The sequence below is a fragment of the Hoplias malabaricus genome, chromosome X1, assembly GCF_029633855.1.
Source record: "Hoplias malabaricus isolate fHopMal1 chromosome X1, fHopMal1.hap1, whole genome shotgun sequence".
Lineage (NCBI taxonomy): Eukaryota > Metazoa > Chordata > Actinopteri > Characiformes > Erythrinidae > Hoplias > Hoplias malabaricus.
The window spans coordinates 17,277,424-17,292,967 of record NC_089818.1 but is presented as its reverse complement, the minus strand read 5'-3'; the positions used below and the strand labels follow the sequence as shown (position 1 = coordinate 17,292,967).

Genomic DNA, 15,544 nt, shown 5'->3' with positions numbered 1-15,544 from the left:
ATTCCTCAGTGTCTTCACACTCTCAGACTCTACAGAGAAGAAGTCAAATGGTACAACAGTGTTACTCCGACTCAGGAACTGCTTCAGAACTATATCAGAGGAATAAACTGGTCATAACTGAGCAAACAAATTTCACCCTCGTCCTAAATGTTATTATTCAGTATCCACTCTGCACCCTGGAGCAGGTGAGTTAATCAAAGTGTATTTAAAGCAGTGAGAGAGTGAAGAACACACCTCCAGTGCACAGGAATGATGCAGCATTGATCTTACCTGAGATGTAGAGGAAGAACACAGAGAGAATTAAAGAACTCATGAGGGAGTAGAAGTGCATCTTTCTGTAAGAGGCTCCAGAGACAAATACTCTTCCTGCCTCTGAGTGAAGTACATTTCACTGAAGTGTTCTTCCTGTTTCTCACCCTCTCCTGCTCTGAATAGACTGGTTAAAACTACTTGTCATTTAAATGCAAATGCTTTTTCACTAGGAGTTCTGCCATGTATTAAATTCTGCTTTGTATGTATTAAAACAAGTGTGAAGTTTGTAGCTGATATGTGAAGTTGAATGCTGTGTATAAATGTGAGTAAGCCCTGTGAACTGATTATCGATGTTAACCTCTGAAGCCTCTTATGGAAAGATTTACTTCTACTCCCTCATGTGTTCTTTAATTCTCTCTGTGTTCTTCCTCTACATCTCAGGTAAGATCAATGCTGCATCATTCCTGTGCACTGGAGGTGTTCTTTGTGTTGTTCAGTCTTTCACTGTTTTAAATGTGCTTCATAAACATTTTATTGCAGTGTTGCTTCAGTCTAACAGACCCATACTCTTCACTGTGAAATGACACTGATGTGGTTTTTAGTAAGAAATAAAGGGTTATTAATAAAAGAAGTGTGAATAAAGCTACTGGAGGGTTGTAGATCGTACTTCTTAATTTACATATTTCTGCACAAGCCTGGTTCCCCTTTGTACACTCATGCAAAAATGTTTTTTCACATGTAGAAATTATTTTTTTATTTTGGTAATAAGGCGATCTACAGAGGGACGTCGTAAAACATTTTCTAAAAAGAAGTATCTGTAAAGCAGTTCTGTCACCAATAGAGTCACAGTAGCAGAATACATGAGGTGAGCAAATTGAACAGTAGTTTAATTTGTAGTTAATTTGTAGTAGTTTAATAATAGTTATGTTAAAAATCTGTGTGTGTTGTTCTTTGTTTTTAACAAAGTACTGTGTAAATGACTATAAATATATTTACTCTATTTATGTAACTTAATAACAATCTACAGACTATCACACAACGTCTCATCATGTTCGTACAGTGAAATTAAATATATTTTATCTTAATAGAGAGCAGTCTTTCACCAATCAGCCATACATTTATGAACACATTCCTGGTTCTACACTCTGTCCATACTCTCAGCTTAACTGATCACACAGGACCTTTAGACACACACAGGTTGTTTGCCACTTTTTACCCTATTTTTCCAATAGCAGTGACCCCACAAGTCCACCACAGAGCGGGCATGATGTTCGTGGCGGGGGCGCTGCCCTCCTCAAGATCGCTTTCAAGAGGCTACTCAGGGCCTGGGCTGACTGCTATGCCGTCTTTAGCCACTAGAGGGAGGCAAAGGTCTACTCCCCAGTAAATCCCGTTCATCACCCAACACCTGATCACTTCCTTATTTATGAGCTGCTTACAACCGTTATCGTGCTTGGCCTCTATTACATACAAAGACAAAGTTTTGGGAGGTAGCTAACTTTTCTTACACTCCTAGCGCCTTTTCTCCATTGGGAAGATAAAAACCAAACATCAAAGAAAGAGTATGGAAGCAATCTGTCTCATCAGACTTTGAAATATTACCACCTTTGAATTTGTAGGACTGAACGCTTTTGCACTGAAAATATGCATCTGAATTTTGTTGCTTTTGAATTTAAGTCTTCAGGTTAACACCTCTGAATATTTTGCTTCGCAATTATGCGTCTGAATATAATTGCTCTTGAATTGAACTTGTGAATTTTCAAGAACACGTGTTCACTGTTATTATTCAAGGTTAATAAATTCAGATAAAAAAAATTCAAGCTTAAAAAACATTCAAACAATATATTTCGAAGTTGCTCATATTCACATATTCATGTCATTTGCTATATTCACAGGGCCATGACAAAAATTCCACAGTAAAATTTCTTCATTTTTAGGATATCAATAGTCTGTTATATTGTGTCTTTATTGAGCCTTTCAGATTTTTGAGACACTTTGAAAATAAAGAGATAATATCCGCGGAATGAAGGTAAACGTGTAGTTTTTACACGGTGTGGAAGTTGTGTTCGACAGAATGCAACTACTGCACCATTTAAGGTGAAAGAGAAAATCCAAATAAATCGAATGCTCATCCTTGGTATCCCGGAAGTGTACTCTATTTTTTTAACTCGTATTTTGGCGTCTGAATTTGCTGAATCGAATTTGAGCAATTTCGAAATATATTGTTTGAATTTTTTTTTTTTATCTGAATTTATTAACCTTGAATAATAACAGTGAAAACGTGTTCTTGAAAATTCACGAGTTCAATTAAAGAGCAATTATCTTCAGACGCATAATTGCGAAGCAAAATATTCAGAGGTGTTAATCTGAAGACTTAAATTCAAAAGCAACAAAATTCAGATGCACAATTTCAGTGCAAAAAAAATTCAGTGCTACAAATTCAAAGGAGGTAATATTTCAAAGTCTGATGAGACAGATTTGCTTCCATAAAAGAGTGTATGTTTTTTTAGTAGTAGCCTGGACTTTTGTTTGTGAAAGTAGGTCTTTAAAGACTTTTAGTTCTCTTTTGCTGTCTGGTTTTGAGCCAGAATTTGCTTTCAACACAGCTCCAGGGGCCTGGAGGTTGTGGGTTCGATTCCCGCTCCGGGTGACTGTCTGTGAGGAGTTTGTGTGTTCTCCCTGTGTCCGTGTGGGTTTCCTCCAGGTGCTCCGGTTTCCTCCCACAGTCCAAAAACACACGTTGGTAGGTAGATTGGCGACTCAAAAGTGTCCGTAGGTGTGAGTGTGTGAGTGAAAGTGTAAGTGTGTGTGTGTCTGTGTTGCCCTGTGAAGGACTGGCGCCCCCTCCAGTGTGTATGGGAGCACATTAACTTGTGAACAACAAATGTTCTTAATGTAGTGTTCTCTGAGGTGTTTGTACCTGAGTGTGGAAATCTCCAGAATAGCAGCAGCTGGACACAACAACATCGAGCCAAATCAACAGCCATCAAAACCTGCTTGTACTGTTACTTATATTTTGCTCTTTTGCACCTCAACTCTATTTCAAATCTGTGTTTCTGAATTCAGCTGCACTTCCCTTAACAGCTGTGTAGTTGCTGGTTGCAGTAAGTAAAGAGCATAGAAGCCTTATGTAAATGATAGTATTTGAGTTGTTTAGGGTGACAAGATCTGAGATGAGCTGAACCTATGTGTGCTCTTAGGTTCTTTACACCTTTATTTGCTACACAGAATATGGGAATTTATTTTTTAATAAGAGATGAGGGTAGGTACATGAGTTTTGCCTGACGTAAACAAGGACTACTGACGTGCAGACTGACCAATTAAATGTTTACAGAGAAGGTTATCGACCAATAACTGTAGCTCTACAGTCAGACCGTCCAATCAGAAGATTTTAGGCTACTTCACCACGCCCCACTCAAGCGAACCAATCGGAGTAGGGGAGGGCGGGACTAGTTTGTGAACGAAACGCTTCTCGAAATTCTATGTAAGCTCTAGAAAAACAAAATCCCGGACGTTTGTGAAATTCAGCCCGGACATTTTTTTAAGTCTAAAAAAGAGGACGTCTGGTCACCCTAGAGTTGTTGAGTTTGGCACTCACTGTGTTCACATCTCAGGAGGAATAGAAAGCACACTTCTACACATTTACACACTTCATGTTAAACTTTGTTTAATGTAACATTTAAAGCACTAAATATGGGCTGTGAAACAGCACAACTTTCCCCAAATATGTTAAAATTAGCATTTAAAAAGCCTCAAGTACTGAATAAATATGTTAATATTGTATTAATTATTTTAAAAGCAAGTGTTAAAAAATGAGAAAGGCACAAAGTTCACAGATTTTAAAACTAGAGTTGGAGAACAGAGGCAACAGGCCATTTACAGAAAACTGTTTCAAGACCCTGCAGTGGTCAGAAGGAATAGAAGGTGATGACTATGGGCTCTCCTAAAATATGTGATGAATTAATGTATTCACCAATGCACATATTTACTTTAATATATGAAAATTACACATGGGTATATCATAGTAATCTTTACATCCACTTCACTGATGTTTTTTTGGTGTTTTGTGATGAATTCTTTGATTTGTTTGAACTGAACTGCAGCATCCTTCTTCTTTGCAAATGATGTGGTCTGGTATTTTGTTCCGAAATATAGCCATGCACAACTGCAATCAGCACAGAAACAACAAAATCAATTAGAAACATTCTAAAAAGTGTAATAAACCCATCAGATAATACGTTTTTTGACTCACCTCTTACAGAATTTTACATCACTGCATCGTCCCCGGCAGCTGGAGAGATTTGGAAAATGGAGACGCTTTAGAAATAAAAGGATCTCTCTGCTTACTTTAAATCTAAACTGAAATCTAATTTATGACATTAAAGTCACTTACAGTTGTATTTTTGGAAGCTGAGGCTACATTGACGTAGATAAAGTCAGTTTCCTGAGCTGCTGCAGATGAAAGCTGTGGATAGTTATTACTATTGATAAGTCAGTCTGATAATGTTTCAGTAATCATATACATTACTGAGCTGTCAACTGCAGAATTCTGTTACATTTTAATACTTAATTTGGATTTGACTTGTAAAATCCAAAACCTTTACAAAGTTCATGATTAAATTCACAATATACATTTCTCATGGATAGAGGTAACATTGTCTTCTCCATATATACAGCACAGGCTCCCTGTAACTGCTAAGACAGAGCAGTACTTCACTAACTGCTTGGACTTGCTCCTTCCCAATCCTACAATCTGTAGACCACTCACTCACACCTACAGACACTTTTATGAGTCCCGATCCACCTACCAACGTGTGTTTTTGAACCGTGGGAAGAAAACAGAGCACCCAGAAGAAACCCATGCGGACACAGGGAGAACACACCAAACTCCTCACACACAGTCACCCGGAGCAGGACTTGAACCCACAACCTGTGACTGTGTCACTACCTGCTGCACCACCATGCCGCTCTTAGTCTGATGCCAGTGAGGAGCAATTACTATCAGAACTGGATCAAAGTTCATTCTGGTTACTGTCCTCTATCATACACCTGTAAATCAGAAAAAGCTGGCACTGGGTGGAGAATTCAAAATAAAAACCATGTAATTTTTAAATTTGCACAGACTTTGTGAAAAAAAGATCCATGTTTTAGTTTCTACTATTTCATGCATCCACTCTGTGATTAGGGCATTTAAGGGAGAGTATAGAGGGACAAGAATTGTTTTTAAGAGTGGATATAACCACTGGTTTTTTAGCATTAACTTTGTTCTTGCATTAACTTTAATGTTAAAACATGCAACCTGCTGCCTCCTAGAAGAGACCTTTTTAAGGACGTCAATGCTCATTTCAACAAGACAACGCTCAAAGCCACGGCTGTGAAAGAAGAAGGTGCAGGGGCTGACTTGGCCTTCTTTTAAACTGATCTGTTCCCAAAAGAGAATGTGTGACACACTTTGAAACACAAGAAAAGACAAGCAAGATCTATATACTGCTGCATAGGCTAAGATTGGTTTGCAGGAAACACAAAACCAACACCTGAAACAATTTATCACAAGGTGTCATTTACTGCATGTATTTCAGTTGTTGTGGAAGAGAAAGTTGTGAATACTTCGCTGTCAAAACGTTTTCTATAATCTGTTGTAGCATTTAAATTAGTTTATTTTGAAAACACAACATATTTAATTAGGTCTAACATGAAGTAATGTGCTTTTTTAATGGTTTTTCATTGTAAAACAGGCCAAAGATAATTTATAGATCCATTCTGGCTTTTTTTAAAAAAACATGCATAAAACCACAATAACAGAAAAAACATGATACAATAAAGTCACAGACACCTTTCTCAGTCTCTTAATTTTTCAGTGATGAAATAAAGTTTAAAGGCAGATGAACAGTCTTACCTTCCTTTTTTTGGGTTTCACCTTAGTGTATGTCTTTGAATCTTCAGATCACACACACACACACACACACACACACACACACACACACACACACACACACACACACACACACACACACACACACACACACACACACACACACACACACACACACACACACACACACACACACACACACACACACACACACCTTACCATTGTTTAAACAACCAAAATCATTTTACTGAGAAATGGGCTTCAAAAGCTGCAAATCTAAAGCCAGAGAAGAACAGAAGTGACAGCACAAATCTATGAGAGAGCTGAGAACAAGGCAAATACACACAGAAAATCTGTAAATATTACATCAATCTGCATTTATAGCTAATAAACTTTAATAACAGGAAAAAAGAGAACAAAGACATGGCAAAGGAAAGAACATCAGCAAGACGCATAGCTCAAAAATAATAACTCTATCTGAGCAGGGGAGTATCCAAGAGAATCAACAAGAGCACAAAAGAGCCACTTATCAGCATTAATACTGACTGTGTGAACTGTGGTGTCACTGATCCTCTCTCTGGTCTCGGCTGGATCTGTTTTTAGTTGGTGAAGTAGTGATGGAACGGAATAAAGTACATAATATAGAATAGAAAAGTTTATTATTATAAGCAGTGGTTAAGGTCAAAATCGAGTTTCCCTGCGGTGATACCGTGAGATTATAAGGCTAAGCTATGTTAATTAAATATCTTCTCTTTATTAATAAAACTCTCATTATTTGAAATCACAGTGTTTGCAATTTGTTCATTATTTTCCTGAAAATCCTGACGTACTCATTTAGCATGATTATTATTCATTCTCAAACTAATTATTAATGTTTTAATTGCCTAAGCCAATTATAAATTTTAATTAATATCATTAAGTCAAATATCAGAGATTGGAGGAGTTTGAATAAGGTCAACGCTATAAAACAAGACCACTATCAGAGCAGCCTGGGCTCTCATAACACCTAAGCAGTGCCTGATCGACTCCATGCCACGCCACATTGCTGCAGTAATTCAGGCAAAAGGAGCCCCAACTGAGTGGATTGCTGTACATACTCATACTTTTCATGTTCAAACTTCTTTTTTGGCTAGCATTTCTGAGAATCCTTTTTTTGTATTGGTCTTAAGTAATATTCTAATTTTCTGAGACACTGAATTTGGGGTTTTCATTTGTTGTACGTTATAATCTTCAAATTAAAAGAAACACTTGAAATATCAGTCTGAGTGTAATGAATGAGTATAAAATGCAAGTTTCACTTTTGAATGGAATTAGTGAAATAAAGCAACTTTTTCATGATATTCTAATTTTATGACCAGCACCTGTAGTATCTTTACTTTTACTACTTGTGTTCTGTTGTTTGTAATACTATTGTGCCTATAAAATTATTAAAACTTTTTAAAGCATCATAGCTATTATTATTGTGAACTGTAAATATGCCCTCTGCTCATACGCAGTAGCAGTAGAGCCCTCATCTCTTCAAATTATGCATCCATCCACAACACCTAAAACCTGTAGTTCACTTAAAAAAACATTACTACGAATTACAGAAAATCTACGATCTTACACAGTGCAGTCCGTTTTGACGTTGCAAACAAGATTAAATGTGATCTGAATATTGGCGGTTCTTTTACATGGTCGCAGTTCTAATGACATCATAAAGAAACGCTAAATCTGATTGGATATGATGGTTGTTGGTCCCGGATCTGCTTCATAGATGTAGCTCCAGGAACAAGAGCAACTTGAGGAAATCAGATTGTGCGTGCTCCAGACAATAAATCAATGAATGAGCCCTGTGAAGGACTGGCGTCCCCTCCAGGGTGTATTCCCGCCTTGCGCCCAATGATTCCAGGTAGGCTCTGGACCCCCTGCGACCCTAAATTGGATAAGCGGTTACAGATAATGGATGGATGGATGGATGAATGAATGAATGAGGCTGCATACACCTGTAATCAGGCAGAACAGAAAAAAAAACTGGCTGAAATGTGTTAATAAACCCATTACATAATAAAGAATGGTGCATTTGGACTCACCTCTTACTTGTGAAGCACAGAGGTGTAGATCCCTGCATCATCTTCGGCTGCTGGAGAGAGCTGGAAATTGGGACAGTTTTAGAAATAAATGAAGGTCTCAGCTCTTTCAACAGAGAAACTAAAGACTTAGGCTTGAGAACCTCCATCAGAATCAGGTATTTCAGGCAGCTAAAACACAGTGACTTTTTATTTACAACACAAGATAACAATACAGAGACAGACTAAGATAACTAGACAGAATACTTAAAGAAGGAGAGACCTAGACAGAGAGATTTGGACAGGGTGACCTGGACAGAGAGACTTAGAGAGGAAACTGGACTGAGAAACCTAGATAGAGGGAGCTAAACAGACAGAGAAAGCTAAACAGACTAACCTGAACACAGAACTAAACCGTGTAAACTTGGACACAGAGCTAAACAGAGTAAAGACACAAACAGACATGAGACAAGAGAGACACAAAGACTGACTTCAAGGGAGTAACAGCCAAGACAGAAGCTAGCAAAACTAATATGGAATGTCCAACAAACAGGAAGTAACACAAAGGACCTTAAATATACAACGCAGACAAGGGACACCTGGAACAGACCACAAGGAGGAAGGATTACAAATGAGACACTGACGAGGAGGTGGAACTAGGGCGGGGACAGGAACAATAACAAGCAGAACTGTGTGCAAGAGCACATGGCCAGGAAAACAGACATAACAGGACTAGAGTGACAATTTCTCATAAATATTTAGTGCAGATAACTGATGGCATCTCTAATTCCCATGAAAAATATTGTGGTCTCAAGATCAAATACAGCTTTTAAGGAGATGGATGTGGATAATAAAATCTTACCTTCTTCTTTTTGGGAATCAGAGTACTGTATGTTACTGAGTCTTCAGCTTCACCTGTAGAGGTCTTTTTACACACACACACACACACACACACAATGTTTCATAATCTTATAACATAAAAAATATATATATAAAATGACTAACATCATACATTGTGGTTCATTACACCTAAACGTATCATATTAATTTCTCTGAAAGCACATTACGTTTCAAATCAACTGATCTGACAGGGAAATCAAAAGGATCGCTGGTGCTCTGATAAAGTCTCGAGCTGGTTAATCTGTTCTATACATTCAGGCAAAACAGTTAATGAATGTAAAGGATAAAGTCTTACCTTCTTCTTTTTGAAAATCAGATAGCTGTATGTTTCTGAGTCTTCAGCTTCAGCCGTAGACGTCTATTTCACACACACACACACATACACCTATTACACTAATCAAATACACATAAACTACACTAATTAGACAAAATCTATGCCAAAGAGGCACAGTACTATCTCCTGCAAAACACCTGACCTGAGACAACATGAAGCTCCCTATCACTCACAGCACTTACAGTGTGAACTGCAGAGTTACTGCTCCTCTTTCTGCTCTCTGTTTGACTTGCTTCTGTTAGAGAGAGAAGGAGTGAGTGCTGATGAGTGTAATAAAGTGTACAGTTGATTAAAAAGCCTGAGCCAACAAATACTTACTGGAACGTTTTCTCAATATGAAGGTTATTACACAGACCAGGAGCAGGAGCAGTCCGAGGCCTACAGCCAGGAGAATCCAGATAAGCTTTGAGTTTTGACTGTTGCAGTGAATAAAGTCACATGACCTGTGTAAGTTGTTAATTAACAAAAATTCATTACCACACAATAATGCAATAAAGCACTAACAGACACAGGATATTCCACATCTTCTCCTGTGTATAGTTACAATCTCATAATAATGCATTTTTTAGCTGAAGAGTTACATGCCAAAGAAACTGCTTCATCAGTATCTAAAGTACACAATCAATAAATGTTTATCATTAAGTGAGAATTACTTGTAGTTCACACTCTTGTTGTCAGCTGAGTGTTTAACATGTTCAGCAGATAACACAAGTGATATACTGAGGTGTGAATTTACCACAGGTTATAAACGCTGACAATAAAAAGACTGCTCTGCACAATTGTTTTATTTGATGGAAAGACCTGCTGCACTGTCCAAATGGCCCCCAGACAACACTCAAAATCAAGAAATAGTCTAAGATAATATAAGATGCCTCTGTAGATGACTCAAGCCTTATAAGATTCATAAGGTTAGATGTGTTCATGCAATATCAGAACCTGTTCAGAAGAGTTATTTTTTAGAACTAAAAATATATGATCTGTAACAAAGCAAAGGGCAAAAGTATACTACACTGAGATATGAAAGTGTAGCTCTAATAGATGTTCACTACTCACTGATTTGCTGTTGTTGACCCTTCATTTTTAGTCAAAGTTGTAACACCTAGAAAATTAAATATTCATTACATTAATTTATTAATTTGATCAATTCTGACACACTTTTGTGATCATACCTGATGTGGTCTCACTGATGCTGGTTTTCTCAGTTGAGGAAATTGTAATCACAGCTGTTGTTGCTGTTGAAAATGAGAAATGCCATCATTCAAGGGCAAATGTGGGCTATAAGAGATCTGCAGTGTTCTTGTTCTGTGCAGCGTTTCAGATACAAATAATCTTACTTGTAGGTCTTTCAGTGACAGTGAGGTGAACAGTAACTCCCACTTCTCCTGCACTGAACCAGTACCAGCCAGCATCACTCTTCTTCAGTCCATTCATCTCCACACTGACCGCTCCTCTCCCATCATCACTGATCTGCACTGCTAAATTCTGGGATGTTAAGCAGCGCCAGTCTCTAAATCTGCACCACTGCTTCTGTTTATTCTTAGAATCAGTTCTGTAGAGACACTGGACACTGACACTGTCCCCTTCCTGACCACTCACTCTGCTGTTTATCACAGACACAGCAGGATCTGAATAAAGAGGCAGAGAATGAGTGCTGTAAACACGTCCTCCATCAAACAAGCTTTAAGTTACAGTGAACAGGTTCTACTTCACACAGAGAGACTTCTTACCTGCACTGACCGTCAGGTACAAATAATCACGGTCATCTGGGGTCCCACTCCCTCTAATTTCCACAGCGCACCAATAATATCCAGACTCAGAGTCTTGGAGACTGTTGAGCTCCACAGTAAACATGTTCTGGGTCGGATAATCAGTGACTGATGTTCTTCCTCTTGTGTTTGCATATGCTACTATTCCACAGGAGCTCGAGTAATACCCCTTACACCAGTATTTAGGGTTTGATTTGTATTGTTCATCATAAAAACATGGAATAGTGAGAGATCCTCCTCTTTTTACAGCTACATTCCTCAGTGTCTTCACACTCTCAGACTCTACAGAGAAGAAGTCAAATTGTACAACAGTGTTACTCCAACTCAGGAACTGCTTCAGAACTATATCAGAGGAATAAACTGGTCATAACTGAGCAAACACATTTCACCCTCGTCCTAAATGTTATTATTCAGTATCCACTCTGCACCCTGGAGCAGGTGGGTTAATCAAAGTGTATTTAAAGCAGTGAGAGAGTGAAGAACACACCTCCAGTGCACAGGAATGATGCAGCATTGATCTTACCTGAGATGTAGAGGAAGAACACAGATAGAATTAAAGAACTCATGAGGGAGTAGAAGTGCATCTTTCTGTAAGAGGCTCCAGACACAAATACTCTTCCTGTCTCTGAGTGAAGTACATTTGACTGAAGTGTTCTTCCTGTTTCTGAACCTCTCCTGCTCTGAATAGATTGATTAGAAATACCAAAGTTTTTTTGATGCTTGTTGCAAAAAAATAAATAATTATATTTTGTAAAAAGAAGAAGAAGAAGAAAAAGAGATCAACTGAAAAGTAGATGTAAGATAAAATATATTTTTGTAGTTGTGTCTCAATTAACTGAATAAGACAAACATGTTCTGTTATTGAAACAAATATTATTTATAAATAAGTTAATCTAACTGAAGCATTAGATTACTTTCTAGTATGACAGTAAGATAATGCAGATAAACAAGAAAAATCTTTCTCCAGAGAGCCATTAATTCTCAAGGGAGAATATTTGTATGTTTATATACTTGTGTGTGTACGTGTGTACATTTGTAAATTAAGCTACATTTGTAGAATTTTGATAAGTGCAGTTCCAGAGAAACTCCCAACTAACACCATGGTTTTGGAACATAATATTGAAAAAGCACATGAACATATTGCTCGTGTGTACCTCTGTATGATCCTCTTGTACTTTAGTTTTAACGACACAGCCATATTCTGTGTTGTCCAGTTATATATGGTTCACACATAACCTTGTATTTCCATTTTTATTTTTCACAGTTTCCCCTAATGTAAAAGCAGAAACTACCCTTTACGCTGTGTGCAAATTACAGGATAAATGGACCAGTAATGTTTACACTGCATTGACACAACACTAAAAAAGCATCACATAACTTGATTCATTCACTGTCTGTAAACGCTTATCCAGTTCAGGGTTGCCGTGGGTCTGGAGCCTACCCAGAATCAATGGGCACAAGGTGGGGACACACACTGGACGGGGCACTAGTCCATCACAGGGCACCACACACACATTCACTCACACCTGTAGGCACTTAAACATTAATATTCACAATTCTTACCTTTTATGAAGTATGTCCATTCACTGGTTTGTGTTACATAGTACAGTTTATAATAAGAATAGTCTGGGTTTTTTCTTCAGAAAATTGTTCATACACATTTTATATTGTTTATAAACGTATAACAATGATCTGTATCAGTCTATGATTTACTAAATGACCTCAAATTAAAGTGATACACAAATGTACTAAAATGAGTTGTTCCATTTTAAATGGTGCAGCATTGTGACGTTTTATTCAACTTTTCATTTCCGCCTTAAACGGGCACACTATGGGGCTGTAGACGGCTTTTACTGAGTGACTATCAATGTACAAGAACTATTCCATGTTACACACCAGCTTTATATTTGATTTTTCTTTCCATGTTAAATACTCCAGGAAGTTAATTTTGTAGTATTTAATGTAGCAGAGAAACATCAAAATAGGCGAAGTCTTAACCTCTGCTGATAACGGCTGTCAGTGGCAGTATCTGTGGGTTATTGTCGGTTGGCAGTTACCAAGGTACCTCACTGCTCGGAACTGCACCAAAAGGGTCGATATTTCTTACTCTCGGTCACATTTATTAACCGATCCACTAGGTGGTGGTATTGTACACCGCATTAATGATTCTGTCCATGTTTTTTGTGTTGGTTTGTTTCTTGGGTGAATTCCCAAGGCTGCAGAGCAAAATAGTTGTCCGAATCCCTGTTTGGACAGGAAAGGTTTTCCATGGAGAATCTTCCCCTGCTGTTGCTTCTGATGTGTATTTTATGCACATTTAATATTAAGAGCAGCATTAAGAAATATTTCTATTCTCTGAGTTTATACGTATGTTCTGTGTCTGTGCCCCAAAGAAGGAAATGTTTAGGGCAAGGAACCTGTAAGGACAGGAAACTATCAATCTTTCTCTCTCTTTCGGGAGAGATGACTAGAGATATGGAGAGAGATATAAGGAGGTAGTCTGTCCCCCAATGACTGTGTGAGATGAGATGGTTAGGTAAAGAGCAGAGAAAATGTAAACTACAGCATTTGGGATAATATTTGATGTTTAATTTTTGTGTGGAAAAATAAAATGCTTCTGTGTTTTTCTAAGTGCTAATAAATACACAACCCAGAGAACACATTTTTACACATTTACACACTTAAAGCGTTGTTAAAGATTTTTTTGAATGAATTAAACACACTGAATGTGGGACATATTAGGGGAAAAGTTTGTTAAAGACAACAGAGTCTGGTGAATAATATTTTGTTAATTTTAAAAGCAGATATTACTCAAACGTTAAAAAAGTTGTAGCACAGAGTCTTTCTACAGAAAACACTCAAGAATAAATATTGATCAGAGGATGGAATACAGGCTGGACTCTGACGATGGCTAAAGATCTCTTATGATCTCAACACAGGAAGAATGGGTTTTCAGCAGTGCACATATTACATATTTACATTGATTTTTTTTAACATACATGTGGGTATACTACAGTGGTTAAAACACCCGCTAAGTTACACTGACCACTATGATGAGGATTCTTATTTTGACCTTTGAAATCACACAAAAGGACATTATTTTGAAGGGGATACTTTGTTTTGTGTCTTGTTTGTCATTGATCTCTTCTGGCTGTTTGTTGAGAAATACAGCTGTGTACACCTGGAATCAACACAGACAGAAAAGCAACAATGAGCAGAAGTCTGAAAAGTGTTTAAGTGTTTAACAAACAAACAAAAAACCAACAAACAAAACAAAACATAATATAATGTGGGGTATTCTGCCTCACTTCTTATTTGGGCAGCATTTCATCACCTCCAGCATCTGGTGAGAGCTGTAAAATGAGACAGATTTAGAAGTAAAAGAGGATAAAAGCTTTTTCAGCAGCTAAAGTGATGGTCAGACTAAGGAACCTCCATTGAAGTAACACTTACTGGGCTCAGATACATGACGACATCTCACCTACTTCAGGTTAAAATAAAGGTGTGATTTATAACAACAGCTTTTTAAACGTTCACTTACAGGTTCATTTGTGGCCTCAGTGGCTACACTGCCGTAGATCACATCAGTTCCCAGAGTCACTTCGGACAAAGGCTGTGGACATTATTTACTCAGGATGAGAAAATCTAGTACTGATTCTGTAATAAAATCATGTTTATATGTTTGTCGATATAAAAAAGAAATACTTACCTTCTTTTTCTTAGACACAGCAGTGCACATATCTGCATCTTCACCTGTAGTGCTCTGTTTCATACAGACAGACACACGTATATATACACACACAGCACCAATGAAAAAATCCACAATGATACACCATACTAATTACTGCACTATGTGTTTGAACACTAGAACTCAAACAACATGAAGCCACCCATCATTCACAGCACTTACTGTGTAAATTGCTGAGTTACTGCTCCTCTCTGTGGTCTCTGTTTGATTTGCTTCTGAGAAATGGAATGAGTGGATCACATTACAAAGTTAGGTGTAAAACAGTGTTCATTTGGTTAAAAAGCCTGAGCCTATAAAGAAAATGTTGACTTATATTTACTGGTATGTTTTCTTGATATGAATCTTATGACACAGATCAGGAACAGCAGCAGTCCGAGGCCCACAGGTAGTAGAGTCCAGATAAGCTTTGAGTTTCCATTGCTGCAGTGAATAAAGTCACTTGACCTTTGTAAATTGTTCATTAAAGAGACCCACAATGAAGCATGTACAATTCAATATCACACTGTAGTGGAGTATGGATCAGATCAAGAAATGAAGAATTCTGAGTGAGGAACTCTCCACTCTAATTTGTAACAGAATCCCACATTCTTTTGTGAGTGTGTGCGCAGACCCCGTTTTAACACA

At 37.7% G+C, this 15,544-nt stretch overlaps 1 protein-coding gene, 1 long non-coding RNA gene and 1 pseudogene across 2 annotated transcripts; 1 reads left to right on the top strand and 2 right to left on the bottom strand.

Annotated features, from left to right (window-relative positions):
* LOC136675468 (polymeric immunoglobulin receptor-like) overlaps positions 1 to 15,544 on the top strand; it is a 252,315-nt pseudogene that overhangs the window by 171,470 nt on the left and 65,301 nt on the right.
* LOC136675407 (uncharacterized) lies at positions 4,272 to 4,717 on the bottom strand. The gene is made up of 3 exons (XR_010796194.1): positions 4,646 to 4,717; positions 4,505 to 4,543; positions 4,272 to 4,417 (listed from the first exon to the last, which is right to left on the bottom strand). It is a non-coding gene; the product is annotated as an uncharacterized lncRNA (long non-coding RNA).
* Positions 8,200 to 12,370, bottom strand: LOC136676030 (polymeric immunoglobulin receptor-like). Its single transcript, XM_066652884.1, has 7 exons — positions 12,327 to 12,370; positions 11,134 to 11,411; positions 10,741 to 11,031; positions 10,576 to 10,638; positions 9,589 to 9,641; positions 9,368 to 9,430; positions 8,200 to 8,256 (listed from the first exon to the last, which is right to left on the bottom strand). Exons 1-7 carry the CDS (start codon positions 12,368 to 12,370, stop codon positions 8,200 to 8,202), a joined length of 849 nt encoding a protein of 282 aa, XP_066508981.1.

Coding starts and splice junctions, on each gene's coding strand:
- LOC136676030 (XM_066652884.1), bottom strand. CDS start 12,370: ATGGCTGTGTCGTTAAAACTAAAGTACAAGAGGATCATACAGAG. Junction 11,412..12,326: donor TACAAGAGGATCATACAGAG/GTACACACGAGC, acceptor AGCTGTAAAAAG/AGGAGGATCTCTCACTATTC. Junction 10,639..10,740: donor TGTCACTGAAAGACCTACAA/GTAAGATTATTT, acceptor CATTTTCAACAG/CAACAACAGCTGTGATTACA.